Below are 16957 nucleotides of genomic sequence, written 5' to 3' on the forward strand. Positions count from 1 at the left end.
CGCCAAAGAGGAGGGTGACATCAAAGGGCATGCCTGGACATCCCCTGCAAAGCCAGTGGATCTCTGCTAGACATGGCATCTGAATGTCACTGATGAAGCAATCTCTCTGCCAAGCAAGTCATTGTGCCCAGCCCATAGCGAATAGTGAACTTTGCTGCTTCTCTGCCAGATGCAATAGCCTGTGACAGTATGGCTTAGGCCTCCTGAGAGACCATGAGCAGCACATAGCAACCAGTATCACAAACTGTGTGGGTGTATCAGCCCAAAAGGCATGAAGTGTTCACTGACTGAAGTACTAGGCTGGCGGAAGAAAACATTCTCTTTCCAAATGTGTCAAGCCTTGCGGATTTCCTATAAGGTAGTGAGGTAGGGAAAGAACCAGGGTTAACCTTGAAGGTGGAGGCCTGGACAACTATGCTCTCTTGGGTGGGCTGCTGGGTGAGGAAAGCTGGGTCTAAGTGAACAGGGCAATGTAGGTGGGCATCAGTGACTGCTTCATTAAAGGTGAGAAGGTGTTCTGAGGAGGAGACTCCAAGACTGATGCACGTCTGTCAAAACATTTTTTTATTGCAACCAAGAGCTGCTGAAGGTCCAGGATCTCAGTTGTCCTGTGGACCACCATAGTAAATGAGGCTCCTTGCTCCCACATTAGGAGGAGAGACCAGGCCAGTGTCTGATGAGGTGTCCAGACCATTGGCATTCACAAGTTCCTCATACTAGATTTCATCAGTCTCATCAAGGGATTTATAGCCATCGGTATCCTCTGATCTCCCCAAATCATACTCCTCTCCAGGCCTGTCACAAAATGGAGGCATTAGTTCCAACTTGGATGGTGTGGTTCTGGCTGGGTCTCTAATCAGCATCAGGTGATGCTGATCCGTATTGGAGAAGGTATGATGATGGGGTTGGCACCGCTGAGGAGTGCTGGCAGCTCCGGGAATGACATAGCTGCAATGAACTTGGTGGATGGTCATGGTCTCGAGGGCAGGGCTCTGTTGGATCAAATACAGAATCTAAGGGACCCAACTGTCTCCAAGGGCAGATCTGCCAGCGGAAATCCAGCAGGAGCACTTCCGAACCCTCTGGGCCCAAAAGCAAACCAGAAGGGACGGCTCACCCAAAAATGTGGTGCATGTCCTCACAAAACTCACAGAGTTCGGCAGAGGTATCTCCGTCTCCAGGAAACATGGAGAGGCGTGGTGCGGACCCAGAGTTGTTCCAGTGCCTAGTCTGAAGACTTGGACTGGTGAGCAGGAGTCCAAGAGTGCTTGAACTTCTTATACTTCTTATATTTCTTCTGAGAATTGCCCAACAACATTGAACATGAAGACAAGCGCCTGGAATGACTTCATAAGAGTTGACTAGAATTGGGTGACCAAGAGCTTCAGGGAGTGTTCTGAGTGTTTCTTCAGTGCCTTCGGATACATGGCGTGGCAGTCCTCACAAGTCTTGATGTTGTGGTCCTGCTCCAAGAACCAGAGACAGCCTAGATGGGGGTCTGTCACAGACATCTGTCTGTGTCACAAACCACAAGGCTTAAAACCCACTGATTTATTGAGAGCCATCCCTATGCACACTGGGAGACAAGGTCTTGAAAAAAAGCTCAGAAAAATGTCGAAAAAAAAGTCAGTCAAAAAAATTATTGGCTATAGCTCTCTCCAGATCTATGCTGACTGGGTGAAGAGAAAAGAACTGATGTCAGCGTGCTGTGGTAGGCGCCTACAAAGGCTCCCTCGCATATCACTTCCAGCGCGGATGCCGCCGACGTGGAGCCAAACAACACCAACTACTGGTGCACGGCGGTTCTGCTTGAAAAGGTTTTCAGATTCAGTCTGACTCACGAGGAATATTCTAAGGTAAGAAATCTGTAGCTAGAAGTCTCTATCAGGTAACACTAGATATTAGCTTACTGAAATCTGAAAAATGTAGAAGGAGACGCAGCAGATTGATTCTGTTCAAGATATCGTAGTGACCCTCAGAGATATAAGTGGGGGTCAAATCTATTTTACGGACTTCAAGGGCCCCCGATCGTTCTTTGATTTAGGTAGTAAGGGTATACATCTCCTTGTTGCCTTACCTGGCAAAAATTCTAGAGGCACACGTGGCGAAAATCCTCTCTAACTTTTTGGAGGGGTCTTCCTGCCTTGACCCTCATCAGGCTGGATTTCGGCCTGCACACTCAACGGAGGCAGTGGTCACCGCAGTGTTGGACACACTCCGAGACTGTGCAGACAGGCGCTCTCCCCAGGCCCTGGTGCTCCTGGATCTGTCGGCCGCGTTCGACACGGTCGACCACAACATCTTGGTCGACCGTGTCGAGCAGGTCAGCATTCAGGGCACGGCGGCCTGCTGGTTGAGGTCCTTTTTGGAGGACCGCTCCCAGGCAGTGCGCCTGGGGGACCTAACCGGTGTTAAACAGCCTATCCCATGCGGAGTGCCACAGGGTTCTTCCTTGTCACCTCATCTTTTTAATATATACATACTCCCCCTGATACAAACCTTGAGGGACAAACAGGTGAGAGTATTTAATTATGCAGATGAGCTGCAGTTACTCTTCACCGTTGACAACTCTGAAAAATCCGTCAGTCACTTCCAGTCAACCATGAGGTTCATTAAATCCTGGATGGATCAAAATCAACTGAAATTAAATCCGGGTACAACCGAACTGGTACTGACTGGGGTTAGTGCTAAGTACTGGGGTCCTCACTATTGGCCCTCAGATCTGGGTCAAGCTCCGCAACCATCACCATCAGCCAAAGCGCTTGGAGTCATTGTGGACAGTGACCTCTCACTAAAGGCACAAGTGGGCCAGGTGGTCTCCAAATGTTTTTACCAGCTGAAGAAAATCAGGAAGGTTCGGCGACTACTAACGCTTGAAGCTATTACCCAGGTTGTGATCGCCACTGTTCTGTCCCATCTGGACTATGCGAATGCCATCTACTTGGGTCTCCCAAGCTATCTACTCAAGCGTCTCCAGATGGTACAGAACTATGCTGCTAGGATAATCTTGAAGCAACCAAGGTGGCAGGCAGGGACCCCCCTTCTCATTAAATTGCACTGGCTCCCGATCATACAACGCTGTACCTTCAAAGCAGGTTGTATGATTTTTAAATCACTGCATGGCAGAAGCCCTAAATTCATCAATCAATTGATCACCAGATATGTTCCCTCCCGCAACCTTCGTTCACTCCACCTAGGCCTTCTTCAGACCCCCCTTTCAAACTTAAACGCTCTGGCGGACGTAGGTTTGCAACACTTGCCCCCTGCTTATGGAACACCTTTCCACTGGAAATCCGGTTCTGCCAAGATCTTTTACCTTTTCGGAAAGCACTGAAGACCTGGCTTTTCAGACAGGCGTTTTAATCTTCTTCTCTCACCTTCGTTGTGTTACTGTCAAACTTAGCGCCAAGAAACTAATCAGTGTTAGTGCGCTCAATAAATGACTTAATAACATAACATAACATAACATACATTTCTGTTCATAACCTGTCAGGAGATAAAATATTTACATCTGAAACAACCTCCATGGCGTGCTTTAGTGGGATGCATTTGAGGAGGACCATGTGGTAGTCAATGTGCCAAGGGCAATAGGGAGCCAAAGGTACTGAATGGTCTTCCTCCTTGCCTCATGCAATAGTCACTGGGCAATAGTGTGGATGTGGGTACACTCTGACTTTTTGGGTTGACTATTAAAGATGGGATAACAATTAGTTGACCCCTAGGTTTGGTTTGTATTGTTCCCCCTTTTTTGTAAAATCTGCATAACTTTCCAAGATTTTTGTTGCAGACAAAAAAAGCCCTTAACCGAGCCCTTATCTTCCATACCTGGTGTTACAGGACTAATGGCATATTCTCATTAGGGGCTTTTACGACAGGATGAGTGGTTAGTTAAGATGTTGTGGTTTCATTATACCTATATAGGCAGTGAATGTTTTTATGTAATTGCTCTATGGGAAAAGGGCCACACGTTGTAAAATGTGTGATATATGGTTCAGGTGTGCATATGTTCATAGCTGGTGATAGTTCTTTGACAGGTTTCAGGAGAGGTGAACCTGTGCTTCAATGCAGGACTCAGAGATGGATGGCACAGGCTGGAGATGCACAGAGGTCGAGGGTTTCAGGACAACATTGATTGCTTCAGCTAGTCAGGCGGCTGCAGCTCATCAGTCAGCCTGTCCTTATAGATGGGCAAGAAGCAGTTATTGAGCTTTAAAGGCAATAGTCTAATCTTCCTTGATTATATCATATGATGATGTAGAATTAGAGGGGAATGCTTTAAGAAACCAGGCACCAACCCTGTGTAACCAGCAACAAACTCAGATGTCGAATTACCTGACATGATGTGGTGTACGCTCAGCTTAAGTCTTTTTCATTGTTTTATAGCTATAGTAAAATACTGTCTAGGATCTTAGTTATTGCTTTCATGACTTCTAAGACAGAATCAATGTAAACAGACAAAGGAGAGGGCAAAGGTTGCAATTGCTGGTGATATGATTCAGTACCTTGTCAAATAAAGAAGCTGATAGTTTTTAGTTTTTTTACCAGCTATCCAACTTTGGACTGTCTGAAGAGCAGAGCTCACAGAGCTGGTCGCCATGGACGGCATAGTTAGTGGTGGTGAAATATGGTTGTCTCCCCTACTTTCAGTCAGACAGGCTTTGCTAGAGAAGGTATAGGCCATTTTGGGTGTTGGAGAGAGAAGAGGGGTTAGCTGAACTGCCCAGTGACCTGCTGTGCCCCATTTAGAGCGTGTTTGCATGCTGGCAAACAGGAGTGATTATGCTGTTTTACTGGATGAAGTGAGCAGGATGTAGTAAACACAAGATAGTTGCAATTCTGGATTGGGTTCAGATCAGTGTTTAAAGTCTTTGGCACCTATAGTAATGGACAATTACCAATAAAACCAGACAGGAATCTCCCTGGCTCCCAAGTAACAAAATAATGGTAAAGAAGAGGCCATAGCAGTACCCTTAGTGGGATACTGATTAGTTTTGAGGGATGGCTGACTACGAAAATGACAACAACTTCAGGAGGAAGATCGAAACCACCCAACTGTTGCCGCTCAATCTCTATGCATGGAGGTGTAGGTTGGCCAAGTTTGGGTGCAGAACTCAGCCTTGCTGCTATGACAGAAGATCTTCCAAAAGAGGCAGCCTGATTGAAGGGCAAATACTCAGGGATACAACACACTATCTGCTAGATTCATCAAAGACCCTTCATAAGGAATCGCTATTACAGACTCGCAAAACGGGATTCATGTATGGGCCTACAGGCCCATAGGAATGAATGGGAAGTTATTCCTTGTTTGCGATTAGCAATTAGCTAATCGCAAATAAGGATGCGAATTCAAGGGTGCCAGGGGTGTCCAAAGGACACCCTGTAGCACCCCTGATAGGCAAATTTACACAGGTGTTGCGCACACACATGTCCAAAGGACATGTGTGTGTGTAACATGCAATTGAAAAAAATGCACTAATGTGCTTTTTTCTATTTTTTCGCTATTTACCACGAAGTCAGACTTCGTGGTAAATAGCGACCAAAAATTGCGAATTCGCAATGTAAAAATGGTTAATGAATTGCATTTAAGGAATCTCAAATAGAGATTCCTTCAATGCTATTCCTCGCAAATGTGCGAATTCTTTATTAGCAAATTTTGCATTTGGGATGATGAATCCCAAATGCAAAATTTGCACTCGCAAAGGGCCAGATTCTCAGAATCTGGCCCTTTGCGAGCGCAAATGAGCATGATGAATCTAGCTGTATGTGCCCAAACCAGGGCCACTAGGAAGACTTGGCCCAGTCATCCTGATCATCTTTAGAACTCTGGGCTGTAGAGGTATAGGCAGGATGGTGTAGAAGAGTCTTGAGTTCCACTGTAAGCAGAACGCGTTTCAGAGTAAGTGAAACCTTGGAAATGTCACTGTGCAAAAGTGGAGACATTGTGCATTCTCTGTGGCAAAAACATTGAGCCAGGGCTCTTCCCATTTGTGAAAAGACCTCCATCTGTAACTGCCATTCGTGATCTGCAAGGTTTTCACAGCTTAGTTCAACCGCTTTGGAGTGCAGAGAGCCCACCAGGTAGTGTGTCACCAAAAAAAGTCCTTGGCAATCTAGATATGTTCAAAGACGCAAAGCCTAGTGGGATAGGGTCAATGACCCCACCCCATCCTGATAATTGTGATACCACATGGCAGTGATGATGTCTGTGAACACCTGTACCAGCTTTCCTTTGATGGTGGGGAGGAAAGCTTTCAATGCCAAGTGGAGGGTCTCAGATCCAGAAGGTTGATATAAAGCCTGGTGTCCACCAAAGACCAGAAGCGTCTAATCTACACCTCTTCCACAAGGTCTCCCCTATTCAGATGCGATAATTTGGTCACTACTGTGAGTTCTGGGTTGGATAAGGAGAAGGATGCACCACTAACCCATTTTTGTTCCCACAGCCACCACTGCAGATCTTTTTCAATCTCCTCTGAAATCTGGGCCATATTGGAAAAATCTCCCCGGGTTTGTGCCCACTGAGACTACAGATCCCACTGCAGAGGCTGCATATGCTTAACCAGCAAGATGCAGGAGGCCATCAGTCCCAGCAGCCTCAGAGTCATCCTCTCAGAGATCCAGGACAGAGGATGAAATATCAGATCATAGGTCCAATGTCTTGGACTCTCCCCTCCAGGGGATGGGCTGGGAACTGAACCGTATTCAGAATGGCTCTCATGAAGGGGAGCAGATGCTCAGGTGTGACTTTGGGATATTGATAGAGAACCCCAAAGATGTCAGGGGGTTTGCCGTAGGCTAGAGGTAAGTGCTGCCTGCCTGGGGCAAACCCACCTTCAGCAGTTAGTCGTCGAGGTAGGGAAGACTGGAATCCCTGGCCTCTGAAGATGTGCTGCTATCCCAATCATCATTTTCGAGAACAATCAAGGTGGCACTGGTAAGACAAAAGGGAGTAGAGTTTACTGAAAATACTTAGGACCTACTGAGACCAGATAACGCCTGTGGGTTTGCAGGACAGACATGTGGAAATAAAAGTCCTGCGGGTAAAGCGTAACCACATCCAGCCTCCAGGGTCAAGGGCAGATAAGACCAGGGCCTGGTTGAACATCTTCAACCTGTCTTTCCGCAGACAGCCATTGAGAGGACAATGGCTGTCTGCGGAAAGACTCGTGCCAATTCAGCCTTTTCCTCCAACTGCCCAGCTAAACAGTGGCAACTGGGCCTGGACTTGGCCATTCAGTTTGTCCTCTGTCTTACACTATGACAGTCTCTAAATCCGACCCCTGTGGTCATGGGGGGGTTTGGAAGTGTACTCCTGTGGTGGCACGGGACTTAAATGATTGAAGTCAGAAGGTAAAATCTTAGATCAGGATGAACCTGATTGGTATATCCGACCTTCGTTTTATCTAGGTGGGCGTAAATTTGTGCCTAGATCTAGCAGCGCCGGTAGTGGGAGTACTGGCCGGGCGGTGTCGTGGGGAGTGGGAGGGGGAGGGGCAGGGTGGGGGGTAGTAATGTATGGATTACGGACCTTAAAAGGTAAGTAAACATAAAAATAAATAAAACGAATTTCGTTGCACACACTGCATCACCAAATGCGATGCAGTGTGTGCAACGAAATTCGTATGATTTATTTTTATGTTTACTTACCTTTTAAAGTCCGTAATCCATACATTACTACCCCCACACTGACTTTCCCCCTCCCCACGTCACCGCCCGGCTGGTACTCCCACTATGGCCGCGGCTGTCTAGATCCCAGTCTACCGTGACCATTGATTATCATTGGTAGTTTATGCTTCTCCGTGCTATTCCAACTTAAAACATTCAAAAAAATCATACCTTTGTTTCCCCTTAATGGATTTTTGTCATTTTGGCATAATGATGTTTATAAAATGTTACTAATTTTGCTATAATTTTCTGTGGGATTTTTATTGTTTCGCTTTTCAACTTTATTACTGTTTTGGTAATGTACAAATACTTTACACATTACACTTTGCTAAGATTGGCTACTCTGTGCCTTTGCTAATAAGGGGTTGAGCTTGGGATAATGTAGTGGTTTCACGGGTTCAGCCAGACAAGAGTTGTGAATATTCCATGTGATGCATAGTGACCCAAAGCAATAATTAAATAATCCAATTTCTTACACTAAGCATTGCATTTGCATATAACATTTCCCTGCTCCCAACAAACCATGGGCAGCCAGCCCCCACTGCGGTTGGCCATTGGCTGTGCCCAACCCTTGGCATGCAGTCAAATTCTGCTGCACATTGCTCTTGGCTCTTCCATGCTAGATAGCAAAACATGGCGCACAGTCCTCCAGGGAGCCCAACCTTTCTGCACAATGGAGTGCAGCCCAGAGAAGCAGGAGTTGCTTCAAGTGGACCAGCCCTGCATCCCACCCTCAGAGTGAGACCGATCCCCGCTGTGCAAGGCCTTCAACTGTGCGCAGCAGGCGTTGGCCACAGTGGTGCATACCATGGCGGAAAGCCACTGAATCAGGAGCAGGGAAGTGAGGCATTCAACAAGACCATTCAATCAATTGCGACGGGCTGCCTCAAAGACCACACTAAGCATATGTTTTTTAAAACAATTGGTCTTCAGCTATTGGTTCAAGCTGCCTGTAGCTGAGAACTAAAAAGTGTTACACACTGTATCTATACAGTGGTAGGTAGCTGCTTTTTTTAAACAGAACATTTTCTTATATGTCTTAGAGAGAGACAGTTGTGGTTTTGTACATTTTACTAAAAGCTGCTAATAAAGAAGGAACTTCCTTATAACGCCCAAAAAACGTGTTCTCCTCTTCCTCTAACCAATAACATTTATTCAAATGCTTACGGTGGCAAAAAGATTATCCTTCCCATTTTTGTCTATGAAAGACACTAGAAATCACCAGATTGTCTTTCAATCCTTAATATGGGTGCTACTTGTTCTGTATCCCTCTTCAATGAACAATCACCTAGATTTCAAGAAGTAAAATATTTTAGATTGTCATTTCTTGGCTTATTGACATGCATGACAGACACCTCCCATATGTAAACAATCAGGTGTGAAACTCACCTCTAAAGACCCCGGTGTCATGGAAGAGCCAGGGACGGTACGCGGCATAGTCCGACTCCTCTCATTAGATTCTGAGGATATAATCTGCCTCACTGTGGGCTGCTGCTTGAACTGCAGCCCATAGGGATGTTTGGCTGTCCCATATGGCTGATTTAAGTTCACATTAATGTGGTCCATAGAGACAAAACTTGGGTACCCTTCAGATTCTGATAGCTGGCGCCCCTTGCCCAAATCCTCCATTTTGATGTTGAGCTTGGCCTCATTTCTAGAGAAGGGTTTGAGGCTGGATGTTCTCCTGGGTAGTACCATGTACTCGCTTTCCATGGGCTGTTCCATTGACCTCATCCACCCATACTCCCTTGGACGCATGTTGCTCTCGGTGCATAGATAGAGAGGGCCACGTGGATCCAAGTTTACATCCTTCTTGGATGGTTGATCATTTAATTCATTTAGTCCTTTCATGGTATTATGGGTGATCTTGGGAACTTGCACCCTAATACTGCCCATTGTTTGTATATTCCCTGGAAGGGCAGAGAAGCTCATGGTCTCCATTCCACTGCTCAGTTTAGTATCCTCGTCATCCAGGGAGATACGCGACATTGATCCTGTAATTGTAGCAGGGTTGCACATGTTCACCTCTTTGAAAAGGACTGTAACAAGAGAAGAGAGTTTCAGTAATAGGCGCAGTATAAGGATTCACAATCAATTATCTCCAAAAAGCCCTCTTATCAAGCACATACATGGTAAGGCAAAGATGCAGTAGAAATTAAGACTCCCAATGAATGCTCTACAGGCACAGGCTGAGGGGAATCTGAATTTGTGAAAAGAAAAAATAGACTTCTACAGGCTGCTTTTTCATTCTGCACCATCAACCAATTCATACATCCTATGTGCAGAAAAAGGCCTTACCATGTTTTGTTGTTATTTAATTTTGATTTTAACAACATACAGGATATCTAAACAATTGCCATTAATCATAACGGATAACATAACAGTACCATTATTGTATTAAATTTCCTGAAAAGTAGTTACATGACAGTAAAATATTGTGCAAACAGAGAAAGTCAAGCCATTGCCGACATATGCAAGTATATAAGGTTTTTGGCAAAACATAAGAGCTTGTTCATAAGAGCAGGATATCCCAACACTAGGGGAGGGTCCACCCAGGTAGCACAAGTGTAAGGACATTTAGGAATCTTGATCTAATGGGTGAGAACGTAATGGTTTCTAGATATCTCAATTTGTTGAGGTATCATCTTCAGAAACATTGTTAACTAGAAGGGCAGACTTTAGCAGTGGTAAGGCTGTTTCAGCCTTCTAATCTTACGAGGCAAAGGAAGGGATCAACTGTAATTATGAAATAATAATTAAACACAACACCACATCAAGCGGTTTGTATATAAATAAAAAAGTAAGTATCAGCTTACATTTTCCATCTCCTTAGACTACCACTTTCTTTCCAAATTAAAGGTAGTCTGACTGAGGCACAGACAACATGGGCATATGCTACTGAAACACAAAAAGCCCGACATGTTTAGAAGCAACTTTCAAAAAGGGGCAGCTAATGCCCACCAGCTTTTCATGCAAAACCCCAAAAAAGGAAAAGAAGAAAGCCGCCCACAGAGGCTGAGGTAACATTACCTGTTTCACCGTGAGCTGTATACCAAGATGTCTTCTCAACCGTCTGGCAAGCCAGGTCAACATCCTTCTCAAAATCTGTCTATAATGACATTGGAAGGAGGAGAGTGAAAAATCAGTTTGGGAAAAAAAAATGTGAGTCAGTGATGCGAAAAATTGAGGCTTGAGTCAGGCTCACAGATGCAGATAAGGTAGATTTATGTCACAGATGAAACTCAAGAGACATTTTAAGGAGAAAAAAGAGCTAAGCTAAAATAGGGATAAAGAACCAGAGCGATAAATAAGAAAATAAGGAAGGTACTAACTATTCCCAATGGCAAACCAGGCACATGTAGTTTACACATTAACTTGTTTGGGATTGTAATTGTAATTCGCATTCAGACTTGTGAACTAATAGGTCACAATGCAAATTGTACATATGCAGATGGCCAGAAAACAACCCGCATAATTAATATTAATTGGTCGAGTCACAATTTGCTACCCTTGTGATTGGCTTGGATGGGGGTCTGCAAGGGACAGCTAACCTCCATTCCTGCACTACTGCCTGCCGGTAAACATCCTTCACAACGCGGTCAAAACACCGCGGTGCCATTACGACGCGTCTTTTACAACGCAAGTCGTTACCAAGACTTGCGCTGGAGGGCGCTCTAGACTAAGGAATAGTAGATTTACTATTCCAACACCTTCCCTACTGTACGCAGGCTGGAGTTGGAATAGTAAATCTTACTATTCCTAAGTCTGGCACCCAACAGCACAAGTTGTGGTAACGACTTGCGTTGTAAAAGATGCGTTGTGATGTACCGCGATCATTTTGATCGCGTTGTAACATCATACATCCCTGCCTGCCAGGTCGAGGCAGACGGCATGATTTCCAAAGGGAAAGTGGTCCCAGGGAAAGAGAATCAGTTACCACCTCGACGCGGAGTCTGTATTTGATAAATGGCTTGTGAACGCATTTGCAGTCACAACCCATTGATGCATGATACGGCGGGTGCTAAATAAGAGGGGGCACCTCTTTCACACACGCTCCTATTTATAATGGATTGTAAAGTCCTTTAATGGGAGTTCTATCACAAGGGTTTTGATACATTATAAAAAGGTGATGTGCGGTTGCAGACCCTGTGTTTTTTCAAACTACAGGCTTGAAGTCTGCAAAGCACGTTTGTACATGAGTCCAATGAGTGAAGGAGAGAGGGTGGAGAGCCGAAGACACAAAAATACATCTTAAATGAGAGAGGTAGTGAAAAAAAGAGCTCTGAGAAAGAGAGTTAAAGCAAGAAAGATGGAGCACACGGGCCACGAGCTCCATCTGCTTTCAAAGAACACATGAAAAGTCTCAGATATCATTTCCCTTTGAGTCTAGGAGGCTGTGAAGGTCACCTTGTCCTAGAAGCATGTGTTGAAGAGTCGTAGCTCACGCAGATGAAGGTTATAAAATAAAGCACCTCAACAGCAAGTTGGTGCCTCACCATAATCTGTACCTGTCCATTTTTACAGGAATCCGGAGAATTTTCATTTTCATCATTTTTACATACTCCCATCTGGCACTTCACTACGTCCTGGACCTATCAATGAGAAGAACAGAGACAGAAAACAAGTCATGTACCAAAGGACCATTTCTACACTTCTCTGTAAGTGACCTTCAAGCAGGACTATGGAGACCCAGACAGGATTCCACTAAGGCCATTTCAAGTAAAAGAGTGTGTATGCTTGTGTGTGGACAGCATGAATACAAAAGTTACAGAGAAAAAATGAGAAATGGAAAAAGCTCACTCATATTGTGATGTAAGCTAGTGCTAATTTCAATGTACGCTCCAGTACCGTTGTCATATTTTTACCTCTCTTCGTAGAAAACAGTGTGCGGTGATGATGACGAGACCCTGCAAGGAGTTGAAGACGGCGAATAGGACCTGGAATAACATGGAGCGCCGGTCGGTCATGGCAAGGACAGCTGACATCCAAGTGAGTGCCAACAGAGGCAAAACAACGCAAGAACTCCAAAGCGAAGCCCTGAACACACACAAAGGGGAGATAGAAAGACACAGAGATTCAGCTTTTAACAGAAGCCGACCCAGAAGATCCATTTGAAAAATATTCCCTCCAACTGCATTGTCATTGCTGCACTTCTTGTTTGAACAGTGGCCCCTGATGCGCTGTGACTCAACATAAAAGGATCCTGAAACCTCAAACGATCATCGCTAAAATAGTGCATTGTAAATTTCTCATGTCACTCATGAAGAGGATACATTGTTATTACAAATAGTGTACTTTACCTATGCACCACCGGCTGCATGAGGACTTACAGGAAGTCTCTGGCTGCCCTATACCCAGTACTGCCAGGATGGGTGTCCTTAAAAGAGCAGCTCAATATTTTTAACCAATGTAAATATTTGGAGAATCTTAGAAAATGATGGGGCCAGGTCATTATACATGTGATGCACTATTTGGGTGCAATAGGTTTGTGATCATAATGGCCGCTAATAAGCAGATCCCGAATTCACAGTCAGAAGCTGGTGTGCTAGGTGGACCTGATCATGAGCTCAAGTGCTGCTCACACAGCCCTATTGGTGTCAACAAGTGTCTGGAGCGTCTTTGAAACATGGTATAATCCACTTGGGTGGAACGCGTCTCATGATGACATCAGCAAACTCCTGCCCCTTAAATGTGGGGGTTATGAACGTGCATGCAAAGGATTAGTCCTTAAACAGGCCATTCCCTGAAATCCAAGTTTTTCATATTCACCCCTGAGAAAAGAACAGACATTGAGGACTAGGCTGCAGTTATAATGTATGGCATGAGTGATCCCGTAAAGGGTGAGGAAAGAACGGCAGTGATGAGAAATAACTCAGGACGGCCTTCTTACACATTGCTATGCGCCTATCCTGTGTGGGGAAATACCAGGCACAGAAACATGCAAACATAGGAGCATCCCTCTGCAAATCAGAGGTGTACTTTACTATGTGCTGGGCACAAGCCCCACTGTGCCCACTTCAGCGCTAATGCACAAGCCCTAACAGCAGGGCATGTCTGGGGTGCAGCCGAAGCCAGTAAATACAAGCACACTTTTTGAGAATGGATCCGTTTTGCCAGTACTAATCTGTAAATTCAAACACACACACACACTTGATTTAAGAACATGATTTGATATGCAAATGAAAATCACACTGCTAGTCACAAATGTCTTATTTTAGTGACTTGACATTGGAGGAGTTTGGCTTGGGAAAAGGACTGGAAAAGATCCTGGCTGTATTGAGGTGAGAATATCAAGCCACTTGCAAGTAAAATATACATTGGAGATGCACCATTCAGAAATCTACATCTTCTGGGGCACAGTTATGGAAATTGGAAAAACATGTTTACTTTTTATAAACTCATTAAGTGACTTTCAGTCCAGGATTAACCAACATTGTGCACTCGCTTTGTGTACTGTTAAGTAATTGGAGTTGACTTGAAACTTTGGAAGAAGTGGTACATGGTGCACTGGTACTTCTTTATCAGAGAGTGGATTTTCTAGTGAAATATAGAAAAGACAGGCTTCTGGAAGATCTCAGAATTTAAGAGGATATTTTATAACTCGAGCAAAAGCGAATGCAGTGGTTATGGCAGGTTGTATCTATATATAATAGACTGATTACCAGCATACCATGCAAAAACTCTCTTCTGGCCTAAGCACTGAAAATGACATTTGAATTTTAACAGTGGGGGAAAATAATCAGTTGGGCACTCATAACAAGTAAAATCCTAATAATAAATCACCAAACATGATTACCGTTGTTGGTATCCTCTAATCGATTCACGTAATTCATTCACTGTGGTAGGTGGTCACATGGATAAAAGGAAAACTGTTGCCGAAATAAGGGCGCGCAGTCTAATTTGCGTAATTTAGAAAAGTGATGGAATAGAACGGGTCAGTAACTTTAAACTATACTCGAATAAAAGAGCCAATAATGGTTTGTATTTTTTAAGTGAAGGTTACAGATTACTACATTGTCGTGAAGAAACCCAGTGAATTATCCAGAGAACCCCATGTGAAGATCACCAATAGGCCTTGAAATGCATGGCTATTTCTTAATTGTATTCAATTACTATTTGCCTGCATGTAAGACTGACTGGAAAAACCAAGTGGAGTTCTAGGTTTAGTTTGCTTATGTCCGTGAGAGCCTGCAGTGCATTATTGTTTCAAGGCCCAGATTCAGGAGCAGAAGAACCTTGTTGCCCAAGACAGAGAAGTTTTAATGCATGGGCAAATAGGGCTCTGGCCCAGGGCCCCAGCCTTTAAGAGGGTCCCTTTACAGAGCAATCTTTTCTGCAGAGAATCTTGCCATAAAGACCTTCAAAAATTCTTAAGCAGATTGTTTTAAATGCTGTTTTCCTTTCATTTATTTTTAATTTGAGTACATGCCTGAGAGTTTCTTACAGGCATTTTGCAGAGAAATGTTGCCTCTATGTTTCATGCAACACCCATGAAAAAGAGGTTCTTTTAGATTAAAGCAGGACCTCACATATGCGATTTGGGTGTCACAGAGATTATTTGCAATAATATAAATTAGCTGCTGCGTTTTTACAATATTGAAACACACACGTCACTATCCCTGAATATTAGATGTAAGCACGTTTAGAATTTGGATGAGTGTGTCTGGCCACTGTCAGTGACCTTGCCAAAGAAGGACTGAAAGAGATGAAATTGGATCTTAAAGTTAAGCTTTTCCCAAAAGGGGTTCCAAAATACGTTTGGCCCGGCCCCCAAAATCCTTACGATGTCTCTGGCCCAAGACGCAGAGGCCCATTGTTACAGTAGCTGCTCTCAACTGTTGTTCCAAGTGACTCTGATCCTGTCCCAGAATACTTCAACTTATTTTTGGAGCAAGTGGCTTTCTTGTTTATGTTCGAGATATACTTTGTTGCAAAGAACTCACCCCCTCCACCCCACACTATGCTCTTTTGTAAGCCCTCTTAGGGCTCAAGCTCTGCTGGTTCTTTGGGGACCCTGAAGTAAGCAGATTTTGCCAATAAATCCCCAAACTGGACGTACAGCTGACAATTTGACAGTAAGTCTGGTGGTGTCTCAATATAGAAGCAAATCCATAAATGTTTTAATACTACGAGGGCCAGAGAGTTCTTGACGTTTGTGAGAGCCGAGAAGCAAACTGATTGATATTGAATTAGACAGTAGCATGTCCTGGAGACAGCTAAAGAATGATGGATTGAAGTGGACATTGCAACATCGGTAATTGATGGTGTAGAATTACTAGCATTAAAGTTTTCTGCGGTCCGTTTGTGAGTAATAGGAGGTACGTGACAGTGAAGTATAGGTTAGCTTTTTCCATTTAAGTCACTTCTGATTCTTGTTGCCCCACCCGTAGCAAAGGAACTAATCATATAGTGTGACCATCATCAATATAGGAAATGCTATATAAAAAGGATATATATATACTTTGTTCTCCGGGACTTTTCTGAAGCTGTAAAATCACACACCCTTTGAAAAACCCCAACATCAAAAACATTGAAAAATAAGGGCTAAATTGACAGTAAGTGTTTGGGGGTCAACAGCAGACCGTTGTAAATGAGATAGTTGCTATTCAATGCGCCATTCAATGGGAACTTTAAGGTATAACCTTAATTTCACAAAGTTACTTGTACAGATTCACAAATCCGTGTACACACATTTGTGAGGAGGACATTGTTTTTTGCACATGTCCATTGTTCCTACCATTAGGGCCTGAATGACTAATGGGACTTGTAAGCATGAGCAGGAGCAGAACCAGGCTTGACTGAAACACTGCACAGCCAGTGTGTACCCATTGCTATTTGAATACTTCAGCTTCAGATGCACACACTGCATTCAATAAGTTATTTACTTTCGGTAACGCTCTCTCTGGTGGACACTCAAACAAACTGAAAATTCCTCACCTTGTGAATATTCCACTAGACGTCAGAATAGATCTGGAAACTCTAAACCAGTACTCCAGCACACAGGTAGGTGCCGGCATGCAGTGTCGCACTGATGGGCTTCCACTCCGGAAGCCATAAGTGGGACCGTATTTATATGTTCCACCCAAGTACACTGACCTCAGTTGCTTTTGAAGGCTTGTCTGGGCCCTCAGACACTGAGTCCATCAGCAAATTGGCTTTTGAGATAAAAACAATTCCATTCCACAGAATGGGGAAATGGGAGGGCAAGCAATTGAGGAATCTGCGGTTAGCTAGAGTTTTCAAAATAAAGAGTATTACCAAAGGTAAGTAACTGGTTCTTCTGATGAATGCC

General features: G+C 44.2%; 1 protein-coding gene across 1 annotated transcript in view; it reads right to left on the reverse strand.

Annotated features, from left to right (window-relative positions):
• The window catches only part of ADGRB2 (adhesion G protein-coupled receptor B2), a 1067283-nt gene that overhangs the window by 102381 nt on the left and 947945 nt on the right, over nt 1–16957 (reverse strand). The window contains exons 23-26 of the mRNA XM_078680649.1: nt 12531–12702; nt 12162–12257; nt 10696–10774; nt 9055–9704 (exon numbers count right to left, since the gene is read on the reverse strand). Of these exons, the coding sequence (XP_078536775.1) occupies nt 9055–9704; nt 10696–10774; nt 12162–12257; nt 12531–12702 (997 nt within the window). The remainder of the gene's footprint in view (nt 1–9054; nt 9705–10695; nt 10775–12161; nt 12258–12530; nt 12703–16957) is intronic.

Source organism: Lissotriton helveticus, chromosome 3_1, assembly GCF_964261635.1.
Source record: "Lissotriton helveticus chromosome 3_1, aLisHel1.1, whole genome shotgun sequence".
In the NCBI taxonomy this organism is placed as follows: domain Eukaryota; kingdom Metazoa; phylum Chordata; class Amphibia; order Caudata; family Salamandridae; genus Lissotriton; species Lissotriton helveticus.